Source organism: Scomber scombrus, chromosome 21 (genome assembly GCF_963691925.1).
Source record: "Scomber scombrus chromosome 21, fScoSco1.1, whole genome shotgun sequence".
Lineage (NCBI taxonomy): Eukaryota > Metazoa > Chordata > Actinopteri > Scombriformes > Scombridae > Scomber > Scomber scombrus.
Window position 1 is genome coordinate 1,381,298 of NC_084990.1, and position 14,720 is coordinate 1,396,017.

At 38.7% G+C, this 14,720-nt stretch overlaps 1 protein-coding gene across 1 annotated transcript; it reads right to left on the reverse strand.

Annotated features, from left to right (window-relative positions):
* Positions 1 to 1,711: 1,711 nt before the first annotated feature.
* Positions 1,712 to 13,407, reverse strand: rac3b (Rac family small GTPase 3b). Its single transcript, XM_062443086.1, has 6 exons — positions 13,273 to 13,407; positions 10,300 to 10,371; positions 6,853 to 6,970; positions 6,211 to 6,273; positions 5,447 to 5,606; positions 1,712 to 2,660 (listed from the first exon to the last, which is right to left on the reverse strand). The coding sequence occupies exons 1-6, from the start codon at positions 13,305 to 13,307 to the stop codon at positions 2,530 to 2,532; spliced, it is 579 nt and encodes a 192-aa protein (XP_062299070.1). The 5' UTR covers positions 13,308 to 13,407; the 3' UTR covers positions 1,712 to 2,529.
* Between the last annotated feature and the right edge of the window lie 1,313 nt (positions 13,408 to 14,720).

Consider the following 14,720-nt stretch of genomic DNA (forward strand, 5'->3'; position numbering starts at 1 on the left):
AGAATTTTTTGCTGCGTTTCTCAGCTACATTTCGACACCTTAGCTAGGCAGGACCACACAACATTATTCAACCACACAGTTTGCTATGCCAACCAAAGACAGCGTGACAGAGTGGACTGCAGTGCTGCGTCTCGCCACACGAGGGAGACAGACACACTGCAGTCCTGCAACCATACAGAAATGCATTTCATAAAGGTGCAATCTGCACTGTTTGTCACAACAGACAAACTCGACAAAGATTGGCCCCTTTATTGTACACTGTTAGCAACACTTCTAACTTCAACATGAGTGACTATAATCCCTTTAGTTTGAATTGTTTTAGAGTTTTAAAAGCTAAATATTCAGGTACATGTAGATAGATATTCATAACGCATTCCTTTTCTAAGGATTATTCTGTACATCACTAGATGTCATTTATCTTTCTTAATGTTGACAAATTGTTGAAAAGTCTCGTGTATTACTACAGTACAATATGAAATAGTACCAAAAAACTTGACACTAAAAAACTTGGCTTAAAACAATACTGTCTTTTATGCACTACCCCAAACTGTCAAACAGCTCTGTCTCAGCGATACCAGCTCACACACACACACACACACACACACACACACACACACACACACACACACACACACACACACACACACACACACACACACACACACACACACACACACACACACACACACACACACACACACACACACACACACACACACACACACACACACACACACACACACACACACACACACAGAGAGAGACAAGATCTAAACAATGGGATAAATTAAGACAGAATATTTTAAGACCCATGCAAGCTCCTCCACACTCAGAGGCAGAACTCAGGCAGCAAGGTTTTACAGCCCCCATGTTTGGCATGCTCGTCTGTCACATGTTCACAGTTAGATGAAGTTACCCAAAGACACTTGACTAACATCAGATGTGTGACTACAGTAAGTCTCAACAAAGAACACATTCGTGTTGGAGGAACACATTAAAAAGTGAAACAATTTCAGGTAATTTGACAAATCAGTGTTAACTGGAGGTCCACTTACTCGCTTTTTCTGTAGCTTTCACCCGAGTCATCTGAGTTACTTTCGACTGCTATTTCAACACTACATTGAGTCTCTGCCATATAATCCTATCATCCTATCATTTGAAAGGAAATGTCTACTTTGTTATTACTTGTTTTTTTTAATATTCATTGTTTTGGCCATCATCATTGGTACTAATAACATTGTACTCACAGTTCATCCACATGATCTAAACCACTCTAACTCAATGTCAAACTGAAAGATAGCACACCTGAAATGTTTCTAATAATCTTTCTTTGCACAACAGAACTGTATAAATTGCATGTTGTATGCAATTACTGATGATAATAAAAAAAAGTTCAGTGTACAACAGTAAGATTGCAAAACAATATTACCATTCACCAAGGCTGGATTAACCTACCAGGTGGCCCAGGGGCAAAAAAATGAGCTACTTCACGTCTTTTGTGTTTTTCTACACTAATATATTACCCGGCCCTAGATTTTTCTGTGTGGTAATTTGAAACAACGATTTGGGATCATAATAGCAAAATGACTCAGGTAATAAAGCTACCTTAAAGTTCTCATTTCAGTCGATACTGTCAGGTTCAGATTAACCTGCTGCAGCCCCAGGGCAAAAAAGTCAGCTCTGGGAACCTATTTCTGTACTTCTATTGGTTAGAGTTGTTACAAGTGTATTGAAGAAGAGGCATAATATCAACACATATATTACAGGTAATATTAACAGGTGTTAACTCAGAGCCAGAGGTGGCTTTTCCATTATATTCCAGTACATATGAATCAGTGAATTAAATAAGCACAGACTTCTAACACTGCTCCTGTTTGTTTCCCTGTCAGACTTTGTTGTTAAAATGTTTCGCCACATTTCCAGATCCCAGCAATGAATGTAGTGAATACAATGTTATTATTACTAATAGGAAATACCCAGCTCTAATAAAACAGAATTTACAACATATTGCTCTCTTTTCTAACAGAAGGGCCACATTATTTACTTGTTCAGACAGTAGTGGTTTCACTGTCACTGTGGACAGATGTCAGTGTGACGTTTTGTTTCACCATGCTGATCTTAAATCAGAAGCTGAGGGTAACTTCAGACCTGAAAGGCATATTCACAGTTCACTTTCTAGCTAGTCAACACTGCATTAATTCAAGCAAGCATGGCTGAGAAAGAAGGGATGTTGACGAGTAATAGAAACCTTTTTTCAGCCCTCTTGGCAACTTGACATGTTTCTATGAGTACAAAGTAGGTGGACAGTAAATGTCTTTCACAGAGAACCTATGATCCTATTTAGTAATGGTAAAAAAATCAGATTAAATATTGGTCTTGTTACCAATATCGCTTTGAAAAAACATCAATATAAAGAAAGCAATCTCAGCAGTGCACACTCACTCTCGCTAGTTTTTCTCTCATCCTCTCAGAGAAGTAGTGGTTGTTGTTCATGGTGATGTAGTGTAGTGTTTCAGCAGTGTTTCCTCCTCAGAACATGGTGCACCTCTTCCCCCTCTTCTTCACTGGCGGAGGGCAGAGCACGGCTCGGATGGCCTCGTCGAACACCGTCTTCAGGCCTCGCTGGGTCAACGCGGAACACTCCAGGTACTTCACAGCACCTGAAGACCAGGAGGAAGGCATGATGGGAAACATATCTCTCAGTGATACTGCTTGTCGTGTTCAAGTACAGCAACGGCTTTGGAAGTTTAAATGGAGACAGTTAATATAAGCATTCATCAATCACAGGGCCTCAGGATGCTCCAAACAAAGTGGATTCTTTACTAGCACCTCCTCACCCTAAAACTGCTCTGGTGTCAGAATTGAGGGAGCTTCATTTGTAACTCTGTAGAGACTCTGGAACTTTTTCCTGACAAACTTTAATAACTTTATTAACATATCCATCCAACCAGAACTACCTGAGCACAGGTCTTGGTGTTGGTTTCTGTAAAGACACAATAGCACCAAACCATAGACTACATATAAAGATAGACACGGTGAGATGTGTTGTCACCTGGTTTGAATGTTGAACTTTCTACAGAGTTGAACTTTCTGGTTGGCACCATCTTTTCAATCAAGTAACATTAAACTTTTTGAAATATTGTGACAGAGCAGCAGGTCAACCAACTGTCAATCACAGCTGATAATCAAATGCCCACCAGGCAGATGTAAAGGCTACTATAAGTCTAATCTTATTAACGGAGCAACAATTTTAAAAAATGACCAGTACACTACACTTATTAGAGGGACTGAGCTCAGAGATTGAGACCAGAATGACTCAATGAAAAATATGATTATTTCTAGCCCTTTACTTTGTATCCTGTGTGGTCGTGCGAGATCCCCGCACAGCACATCTAGAGATCTGTGCGGGGATCTCGTGCGACCACACATGATTTCGACGATGTTAACAGCTTTAGCAGTAGCAGCAGAGTAAAAGCCATCAGGTAAGTGTTATTTTAATAAACTCCTGGTGTACTTACAAACTTTCCAAAGCATGGATTTATGAGTAAAGACCCTATTTGTACTACTGTAGAACTTTGATAACAACCCAGGCATTATTAGTGGAGTAATTTACGAGATACACTGGTGGGTCCGTTAGCACCTGTACTAAGCCATTCAGCTGATGGCTCTAACTCCACCAGTTTGTGACAAAATGAAAAAGAAGGGGAGCGGGTGGTTAGATAGACGTCATGGTGCATATGACGCTAAATTATGAAATTACGCCGAACCATCGCTTTAATGTTGTGTGCCATCTCTACCACTCAGTTTAGTTGCGTAATGCTACAAAAATCCACTAGATGTCACTTAGTCTTTCAGTAAGTTGACTCCAGACATAAAGATGCATTTTGGTGGAATTTTCGAAAATACAGAAACTTTTTTCAACATATTATAGTTTCAGAGGTCTCACTGAGCAGAATGATCTAAGTTGATGCAACAAAAAGAAGTCTAATAATAGTCAAATCATTTTTTTAAAATGTGCTATACCAAAAATAAAAATCTCTGATCATTCATTTTTCTCTGATCATTCTTTTTTAAAATGATACGATACGATTTGATTTTTTCTACATGTTTTTGGTATTTGTAAATGTATTTCATACTTTTACCATGTAGGGACTTCTCAACCACTTGGTAGAGATCTATATCTTAATAACTATGGGGTCTGTTTAAAAAAAAAGATTTTTGTTATGATTGACCCAAGTAGCCCTTCACACGTCTCTTAATGTACAGACTAAACAAAGAAGACACATTAATCAGTGAACTTTAGAGCTGTTAGCCAGCTTTTTTCTCTATCAACAGAACCAGGCTAGCTGTTTCCCTCTGCTTACAGTCTTTATACTAAGCTAGGCTAACTACCTCCTTTTATCATTTCATGCTCATAAATAAAGTGTTACTTTAAAAGAGGAAGTATTCTACACATTTCCATGTCTTCATTCATATTCTTTGGCTCTACTGGAATATATTTGCATGATTTACAGTTAAAAACACATTAATAGCAATATACTGCCTTAAAGTTTAAAACTCTATTTTTATTCCTTTTTTTTTTTACTGTGCTTATTTTTATTTAGTAAAGTACGATCTGTATTCACACATGTTTGTAGGTTATGTGTGTTTTTGGTCATTGTGTCATTTATGTGATAGCTGCACTTTGGGGATAAATAAAGTACTATCCATCCATCCATCCATCCATCCATCCATCCATCCATCTCATACTATGTGAAACAGGCCGTTTTAGCTCCTGTCTCTTTAAGGCCCCCCTCCTGATGAGCCCACTCTGTTCTGATTGGGCCTCTCGAGAGGTTATCTCAATAAACCATGAAAGAAACTAAATATAGTAGTAGGATTTCACTACTTTTTTGTACATGTTAGAGTTAAAATCCGATCTGAAATATGAGTGTGGAGAATGAAAACATTAGCAACAACCATAGCAACCAAGGCTAGGGAATGGATGCATTATGGGCATGTGCAAGAACAGGTTGAAGCCTTGACTTTTGACTTGAAGGGAGCATTTCTACATATAGTACATTCACCTCAAGCTTTGGAACTTTGACCATGTTTAGCACAGATCTCTGACATCAGAACAGATATAAGTAACAGAAAACCACAAAAAGTGGAATATACCCCCTTTAAGTTGTTTTGTTTGCTTGCCTTTTCTTACTGGATGGGGTTCCTTGATCAATCTCTGCTTAAATGTGAACACAGCAGATGTCTGGCAACCTTACAGTATGACCGAGTAATATTGGCTTCCTGAATCATCTTCATTGACTTGATTTGCAATAATAACTCCTTACATTTGATCTCATTGATTGTCAGGCTAATCACGTCATGTGTAGCAAAATAAAGTGTAATAAGTGATTGAATCTTCATAGAAGACATATCCAGTGGTGCACATTGGTACACTCAGCCTCACCAATCTCTCTTGCCATGGCCAGGCCCTGCGGGTAGGTGATGGGGGAGAGCTTCTTGTCCCGCAGCCTCTCGATGGTGTCCTTGTCATCTCGCAGATCCAGTTTGGTGCCCACCAGGATGATGGGTGTGTTGGGGCAATGGTGTCTCACCTCAGGGTACCACTACGGCCCCACGCACACACACACACACACAATTTGCATATACAAAGGACAGAGTCAGTGAGAAAGGAGAAAGAGAACAGTTAGCTGGATGCATGGGTAGAGCGTCGAGCGCCTTTCCACGATGACATTCAACAGATTCCATGAGTAGTAGAAATAGAAAAAGCTGTTTGTAATAGAACGGTTTGAATGGAAGCATAACTGTATGAACACAAAACATCCTCAGGCAAAGCAACCTCCAATAAACATCACATGATGAGAGAATCCCTTCAGACGAGAAGCACCCAGACTCTGCAGAGAGAGTGTGTGGACCATCAGAAAAGCGTGATTTCATATGTGAGCGTCTCATGATGCTCAGCAGATGAAACCACAGCAGGTCATCACGCTCACTCTGCACAGTGTTTGGACTCATTCAGACCTCACATTATAACCTCTCTCTGTACTTCATCCCATTAGGGAATCAGTTCAAATCTAAGAGGGTTCTAAGCTGAGGTCTGGATAGGTGGGGCAGCTGTGTGATAAGCCAGGTGGAGCCAAAGATGTGCCTCCTAGTGGTCAGACTCGGCATGGAGGGGGCAAAGGGAGGAGGGTCAGTCAGCGTACTGACCTTAGCTCGGACGTTCTCAAAGGAGGCCGGACTGACCAGGGAGAAGCATATCAAGAACACATCCTGGGAGAGAATCAGAAACATGGCTAGTTGAGAGCAACATCTGTGTATGTGTGTGTGTGTGTAGAAGAGTGTGTGTGTTTCCCTGTAACTACAAAAATGTTTCTTCTTAATTTTCAGTTGACACTTAAAGTCGAGTTATCTTACTATAACTAAAACTTGTTTATCACTACATGCTGATAAAGATGTATGTCACTAATATATCACTTAACCTTCATGTAAGTATAGATACATGTGTGTTTCTCCATGATACACAATGTAACCAACCTCATTTGGTCATTTAGTTTCATTTTACATATAAGGTACATGTAAAAATAATGTGTTATTTTTATTTTTCAGAGTTTTTTTGCGATCATTTGACATACAGAGCAGAGACAGGAAACTAGGGAGAGACATGCAACACAGGTCACCTGGCTGGAAGTCCAACTGTGGACATTGCATCCATAGGAGATAGTTTGTGGTGTCCAACCCATTTAAATGTAATGACTTATTGATTACACTATAACTAGTTTGAGTGTGTGTGTTTGTGTGTGTGTGCGTGTGTGTGTGTGTGTGTGGCTGGGGGAAAAGGTTTCTGAATACCGTCTGTGGGTAAGACAGTGGTCTGAGCCTATCGTAGTCCTCCTGTCCTGCTGTATCCCAAAGGCCCAGATTCACTGGTTTCCCATCCACCATCACATTGGCGGAGTAGTTGTCAAAGCTGCAGGAGGGTGGATACTTCACTTAGTGAAATGCAGTTACATGTACAGCAGGTGAATGTTCTTTATTTCCCTACATGAGTGCACTGAAGATAAACCAGAGCAAGTTTCTGTGTCAGAAGTAAGAAAACATCAAAATCACACCGACGTCTGTAACAATGTAAATGATGAGATCCAGCCTTAGAACAGAAATAACCTTACTCAATAATATATTGTCTTTCTTTTGGGAAATTTCAGTATTTTGCAACTTGGGTCTTGTCAAAATGTTGGCTATTCTGAATGTGGACATAATGCTAACTTTGGACCTCTGATCTTAGAAGAGATTTTTAGAATTGGGGCAAGTAGCATAAGCAAAGCTTTCCAAATAAACTTCAGTTTTACATAAAACATTTTAAACTATTGTCTCAGAATTCAACCAAGTAAACACAGGATGGATTAGCTGTTGTGGCTAACTTCATATCCATGCCACTGTTGTGCCTGTGAAAAATCATGGTAGTGTTTATATGCTAACAGAAAATCATTGTTAATTCATCTTTACCTCTGTTTAAATCGTAATGGGTTCTAATTATTATCTTCTACATCAAGTGCAGCAGAAGATATTTATTCATCCTCAAATATGGATAGTAAAGAACATGCTTGACTATTCCAGAAACACAGACAAATGGAATTCTTAATCAGTTACAAACAACTCATTGATTTATTGCATTACTCAGCCAACGACTGAAAATGATGACATATGAATATCAACTTTTGGCTCCTATTTTAAAGGAACACTCCCACCTTTGGGGAAACATGCATATTTTAACTCAGAACCAGTCAGATGGGAATTTATTTGATCTCTGTGCCTCCAACATGGAAAGGTCTGAGGCGTGTTGTCTTAGCTTAGCACAAAGACTGGAACCAAAGGGAAACCGTTAGCATGTGTCCTTTGATTAATATTACTGCTAACCGTACTGTATCTGTTTTAACTGTTTTCTATCACTGACTGCATGATCTTTCTGAAGGTAACTTTTAGGTGTCAGACACACACTTAAATATGTATACACCACCTGCTGCTAATCAACAATCAGTGACACCATCACCGAGTCAAAGGGTACACCTGAGTTTATTTAACTACATATTTCTTGTAATGTTGAGTCACAAATGTGGTTATGAGTTAAGATACTGACCATGAATGACTGGTGCTGTCATATAACATATATGTGAATGAATGTGAATGCATTTTAGTCATTGTAATGAACTCAGGTAAACCTTTTGATTGTTGATTGTGGCACTAATTGTAAATTGCCACCAGGTGGTGTATGTATGTTTAATTGTAGCCAAAATGTCAGCAATACATTCAAATCATTGGATCTTAGTGTGTGGTCATCATCTATTCAAATATGTACATTCACATTTATATTATTAAAGATGTTACTGGCATGTACAGAACCAGACAACCCATGATGATTCTAGAAACCAACGTCTTCCTAGAAAAGTAGAAAAAAAAAAGACGAAAAAAGGAATAAAAAAGAAAAAAAAGAAAATGATGTGCAGTAATCTAAGGCACATTATCACACATCACCATACTCATACTATGATAGTATACAGTATGTCATTTTATGTTACAAAATCAATATACATTGTGATTTTTTTTAATGGAAAATCAATTGGGAGGTTGTTTATATATAGTCTGATGCGTTTGAAACATGATGATTACTAAGCCATCGCCATGACAGCTGAGTAAACTCAATCCTCTGATAAAGACTGTAAAACATGGCTGAAAGCTGCAGGTGATATAAACAGGAAAGTGTTTTTAGTCAATCCAACAGACTAAATACCTGACAAACAAAGATTCATTCATTCAACCTTTATTTACACTCTAGAGAATCATTGAAGGAGACCACCATTAATTAATGAGAAGCTATTCAAATGTGCCGATTATGAAAGATATATGGATTAAAATTATTAAAATAAAATAAAATAATGTAAAAAAAAAAACAACTCTAAAAAGTCATTCTAAATATGTTAAAATATTTTAAAATGTAAGATAATGTACAGTTATGTTAAACAATTGTAAATATATTTTAGGAGGTTTAAGATCCAGTTTCTAAAATTAAACAACCAATATGAATGAATCAATTTTGAGGAGGGGCTGTAATTTGTTCCAGGAATATGTAATGTATAAAATATTTGTTTAATATATAAAAATCTAATTCTGCCATAAAGCAGTCCTGCTCATGAATCTGTAACATTGAATGGACTGAACTGGACTTATATGGACCATTCTACTGAATTAGTGCAAAGTCAGGGTTGGAATAATCCTGGAAAAAAGTTTCTTTTTCACAAATCTTTTTATGTGTGCAAATGATAGAATGATAGATCTAAAGTATACATTTCTAGTAATTGTACACTTAATCCTCATATTGTATTTTCAGAAAGTTTTAGAATATTTTTCCTTTCCCAAAATGTTTCACTACCGAAGCACACAACATATAGTATAATAAAAAGGGTTATCTTAACTTGTTAACTTTTTTGTTTATTTTTATCTTATTAATGTCATTTTTTGCAATTTTATTGAAAGGGTTTCAGAAGTAAAACAATAACAATTAAAATTTGAATAATATTTTGAGTGTAATTTTTGAAATTCATTGGATTTTGATAATGATTAGATTTCAGGATCCATTAGTTTTAATACACATTAAAGGGGCAGACATACTTCCTGATAGAAAATGTAGGTTTGTGGCTAAAATCAGTCCCAGTCCACAGACTAAAATGTTTCGGTAGAGACATAAAAATTGAGGACAGCATTTTTTTACATAAAATTTCCTGAATTACAAATTAAAAGTAAAATATATGTATTTGTTTGTACTTTACTTTCAAAAAGATCAAAAAGATCTTTTGAGAAACAACTATGAAAAAATTGGCAAAAATGATTTCAGTATCATTTTCACTGATTTACATTTAAGGGTTAGTGTTGGGGACGGCCACCTCGCCATAGAAAGTACCCAGAAATGATGATTTTATACATATTACATTTGTTTTTTTGTTGGGGGACAGCAGTTTGCACCAATGTGGTAGAATGGCCCATATAGCATTTTTCTTGTCTTTTTGACCCCTCAAAGCACTTTGAATTGGCCACAACAGAGTAACACCACCACAGATATATAACTGAGAGGTAGTGTGGTTTAAACTTAGCAAAATCTTGCCTGATTTATACCATCTCATCTCATCTCATCTCATATACTGCATGTTACCCGGCTCTAAAGGTTAGTATGGTGCTTTAACAGGAAACCACTGCTTACATCAAATAACAATGAGAGCGTGCATGTGCAGTGTATGGTTTACTTACACAGTGGGGATGTATTCACCAGGGAAGGCATTGGTGGTGTAGCTAATCAGCAGACAGGTCTTACCCACAGCCCTGAAGAACAGAGAGAGAGGAGACACAACACATGAGCACAGATTGATAATACAGCTGCATAGACATTTATACATCTGTACTGAAACTACATGTGTAGGACTGTATGTGTGAGTAGATACATGACTGTATGTGTGAGTAGATACATGACTGTATGTGTGAGTGTTCAGGCAGGCAGCTACTCTCTTTCACTAAGTGCCACACAGACACTGGCCTACATTCATGTTGCCGGAGGGACAAAGTAGCCCCCTATGATACCCCCCCCCCCCTCCTCTCCACTGCCCTCCACCCCTCTCCACTACACATACAAACACACACTCACTCACTTACAAACACAGGCACAACTTACCTCCCTCCTGCTCAAATACAGTACACACAACCCCCCCCCCCCTCCCCTACCACACTGTACTATACGAGCCACAGGATGCCCCACAGATTGGTGGTGGCATAGATGGGTATTGGCTGTGTGCTCATGCATGAAGTAACGGGCAATTTTGTGTGCATGTCTCCATAGACACAGCAAATGGTGGTGACACACAGTGCCAATATGTGTGAGGGTGCCATGAGACTGATTTGAGGTCAGTGGGTTTATGTGGCTCTGATGGAGAGCATGACAGACAGATTGAGGATGAGAAAGAGTACAGGCCTTAATACTAGCAGCTCCTATTCATCTGTTCATTTCTTACAGGGAAGAAGAACACCACACATTGTGTCTTTTTCTTATTAAATCAGCACTCAACTATAACACAGAACATGTTCATAACCAGAGCAGCACAGGCCAGGATATCCTGACTTTTAGTCCCTGTATTAGGTCAAACTAAAAACACCTGGATACTACACTTCCCATCATGCAATTCAGTTATGTCACTTGTCTACGGTGTGTTCATATTGAATACAAAGTGAATTCTTCCATGTGGCACCATTTCTTTATAATTCAATTCAGTGATGAAAACAGATGTGAGGTTGCAGTGGGTGAGGAGAATGACAGGAGTCTGAAGGAAAATCATAGAAAAAGGAGTTCCTGGTAAATTCTCAGATCCGTCAGTGTGACTTCTCACAGTGTGTTCAGACAGAGTGTGAAGAGAATTGTAAATGAGGCAAGTACACAGAAGAGGGGAAGTGGGTGCAAATAGAGGTGAATTTGCACCGGATGGCACAAACTGAGAAAAACTGTGGGTTGAGAATGGTTCAGCTTGTGTAAGGGCTGCAATTAAAGATTATTTGCATTATTAATTAACCTTCTGATTATTTTCTCTATTAATAAATGTGTCTATATAATGTCAGAAAATAGTGAAACTGTTATAGTGCCTGTTATAACTTCTTAGAGCCTACAGTGATGATTTCAAGTGTCTGATCCGTCAAACTTGAAAAATGACTAAAATGACTATTAGGATATCAAAATGAATGATTTGATCTATCGATTAATTGATTATTTGTTACAGGTCTAAACTTTGAAGGGATTTATAAATGCATTATATGAACAAAAGAGGACTCTGAAGGAAAATATCAGGATTAACTGGAGTTCCTGGAGACGTCTTATGTGTTGTCTCACTGAACACTGACTGAATGATTGCATACAATATCAAAAGATACACACAAGTGACTGAAAATAAATGCAAATTGACCCTGCAGAGTGTAGACACTTCAGTGAGAGTAGAAAACATTTCTACTGAAGCACAAAACAGACTTGTTATATATTTGGTACACCAACTGTTTGAGGGGAATAAACAAAGCTCAGCAGTCCAAATCTTACAAATACAGAGAAGCAAACATTCATTTCTGTCTAACCACACCTTCACACACACACTCACACACACCCACACACACACGCTCAGTGCATAACCTGCTAGCTGTTCGGTGCTGATTTCTTCTGCACATGCATGCTGACAGGGGGGGGGGGGGGGACTGAACACAGACTGCAAAATCACTCCACATGCAAAAATGCGCTTTATGATGAGTGCGACCACACCTTTAGACCCAGCCTGACTGTAAACACCCCCACCTCTGTCAAAACTCCTCACCTCCAGTCTGTAATGCAGGCTTTCTGTTACAAACATGTCGTCTCCAAAGCTAAGCTGACATAACCCTGATATGAGAAATGAAACCCTGACATAACACTGAGGATGTTTTTTTAAGACTTTAGAAAGCTTTGTGTTAAGTCTACGGAATGTCCCTTTAGGAGATGTTTTACCTTTGAGAATCCAGAACAATGTCTTCCTGCACATATCATCTGTGATATAAGCTACAGCACTGCTGTACTGTACTGTAGAAGAGGCTTAGTGTCAAACCCACATTAATTAATCCCACATTTATTTTGAAAAGGTTGAAGAATTCTGACAAAGCAGCATTATAAATTAAGAATTCAATGTAGATTTTTTTTAAATGTCTACACATATAATTTAATTTCTATACATTGACATTATGTTTTTTTCCCCCTGGCCTTAATCAACAACCAGGCCTGATATTAAGATGTAGCCCTCGTATTGACACATGCAGTAAGAAACGCTCAGTGAGAACAGAATGAGGGCAGCGGGGCCTGTTTGCTACTGACAGGGCCACAAATTCCTTAGCGTGCATCAGCACTTCAGCCTGCCTCCAGTGGCCTACGAGGCGTGTAGGTGTTCCCGCATATCATCCGGACGCTCGCCGCTCCCACAGCTACGATGAGCGGGAGGCCACGACGTGATCGACCCGAACACAACCACAAAGCAGAGGACCGTCGAGCATCCGCCAGCACACCGCACAAAACCAGGGCGACGACATATCGGTGAGCCCCAGCCCCTTTTCCTACATAGCATCCTCCCATCCATCCATCCATCCTTCCATCCATCCATCCGTGGACACATCACTGAATCACACAGGAGAAAAAAGAGCCGGAGCTGCGTTGTGTAAGGATGCTCTTACCCGTCGCCCACCACCACACATTTGATCGCTTGCATTACGACAGCCGCTGGAGGCTTTCAGGGAGCCGACGCTGGTGCTTGAATAGATCCGACAGTGTGTGCTGAGGTCTCGGATGAGAGCAGCGGGCCAGTCCGCTCAGCGATGGAGCCGCAGTGAAAGGGGTCGATGACGAGCTGTGTCGAGAGAGTCCGGAAAATACCGAGTTTGTTTAAAGCGACAGAGAGCGGACTAGATGAATCAGCAGCGGAAGAGGAAGGGGCTTCACTGTTTATACTTCCGGCTTCGTTTCAATTGTTTTCCTGAGGACATTATTACTATTAATATCATTCCATCACTCAAAGAAAAGAAAAAAAGATCACTTGTTAAGAATCACAAAAATGTAAAATATCTAAATAAAAAATATTGACAAAAATAAACGATGAAATCAGAAATAAACAAACAAATGAATAAATATGATGACATAATGAGTCCAAATGCCTACAATCTCAAAGGTCAGAACTGTAAAAAAGTATTAAATAACATATTACATTTTATAATAGAAAATCTATTAATATAAATCTATTTTTAAAAACTAAAAGTATTATTTCAGATTTCATGAACAGCTGCCCCATACAATACTTAACATATTAAAACATGGTATCTGTAGCGCCACCATGTGGTCAGTTATTAGGTGTTTTAGTTTTGGCTAATAACTCATCAGTGAGAAGTGTCAATATCATTTTTGCACAGTGTTTATTGAATAAAGCTGATACAATTAATATAAGCCACGCCCATTTGTGCCCGAAAATGTTTCCATTGGATTGGATTGTTTTTGGAAATATGTTTTTTGCTTCTTCTGCTTCATTATGAAGCATCACCTGACAGGTCTGTTTTCTGTCCACAGAGTCCAAACTAAACATGGAGAAGCACTGTTCAGTTTTGATGCTCCACATATCTGAAGAAACTCCCAGAAAACTGCAGATCTGCTGCAACTCTCACTTCTTTTAGATCAAAGCTGCAGCCATTAATTCCATCTCACACTGCACTGTAATATTTACTCTGCTGTTCTATCTGCCTTATATTTATTTCCAATTTAAAACCTTTTAATTGTATTTTAATGTTATTTTATATTGCTTTATGATTTCTTTTATGTTTTATGTAAAGCGCTTTGAATTGCCTTGTTGTAAAGATGTGCTATAAAGAGGGTAGGTATAGTACTTCAGTTGATTTCTCCTTATTATTTATAATGTTTTATATTGCAACAGTACTGTAATTGAAGAGGGCATTACATCATCAGACTATTTGGCATGCAAAATGAACAGCTTTTACTTTCTTCATGAACTGCTTTGAGGGAGCTTTAAAAGAAAAGGTTCACATCCACTGGAACCGGTGTGACGTCACTGTGATCGTCAGCAGTTATTTCAGCTTCCAAAGGAGGAGCACAGACAAAGGTTTCACTGGATAGAAAA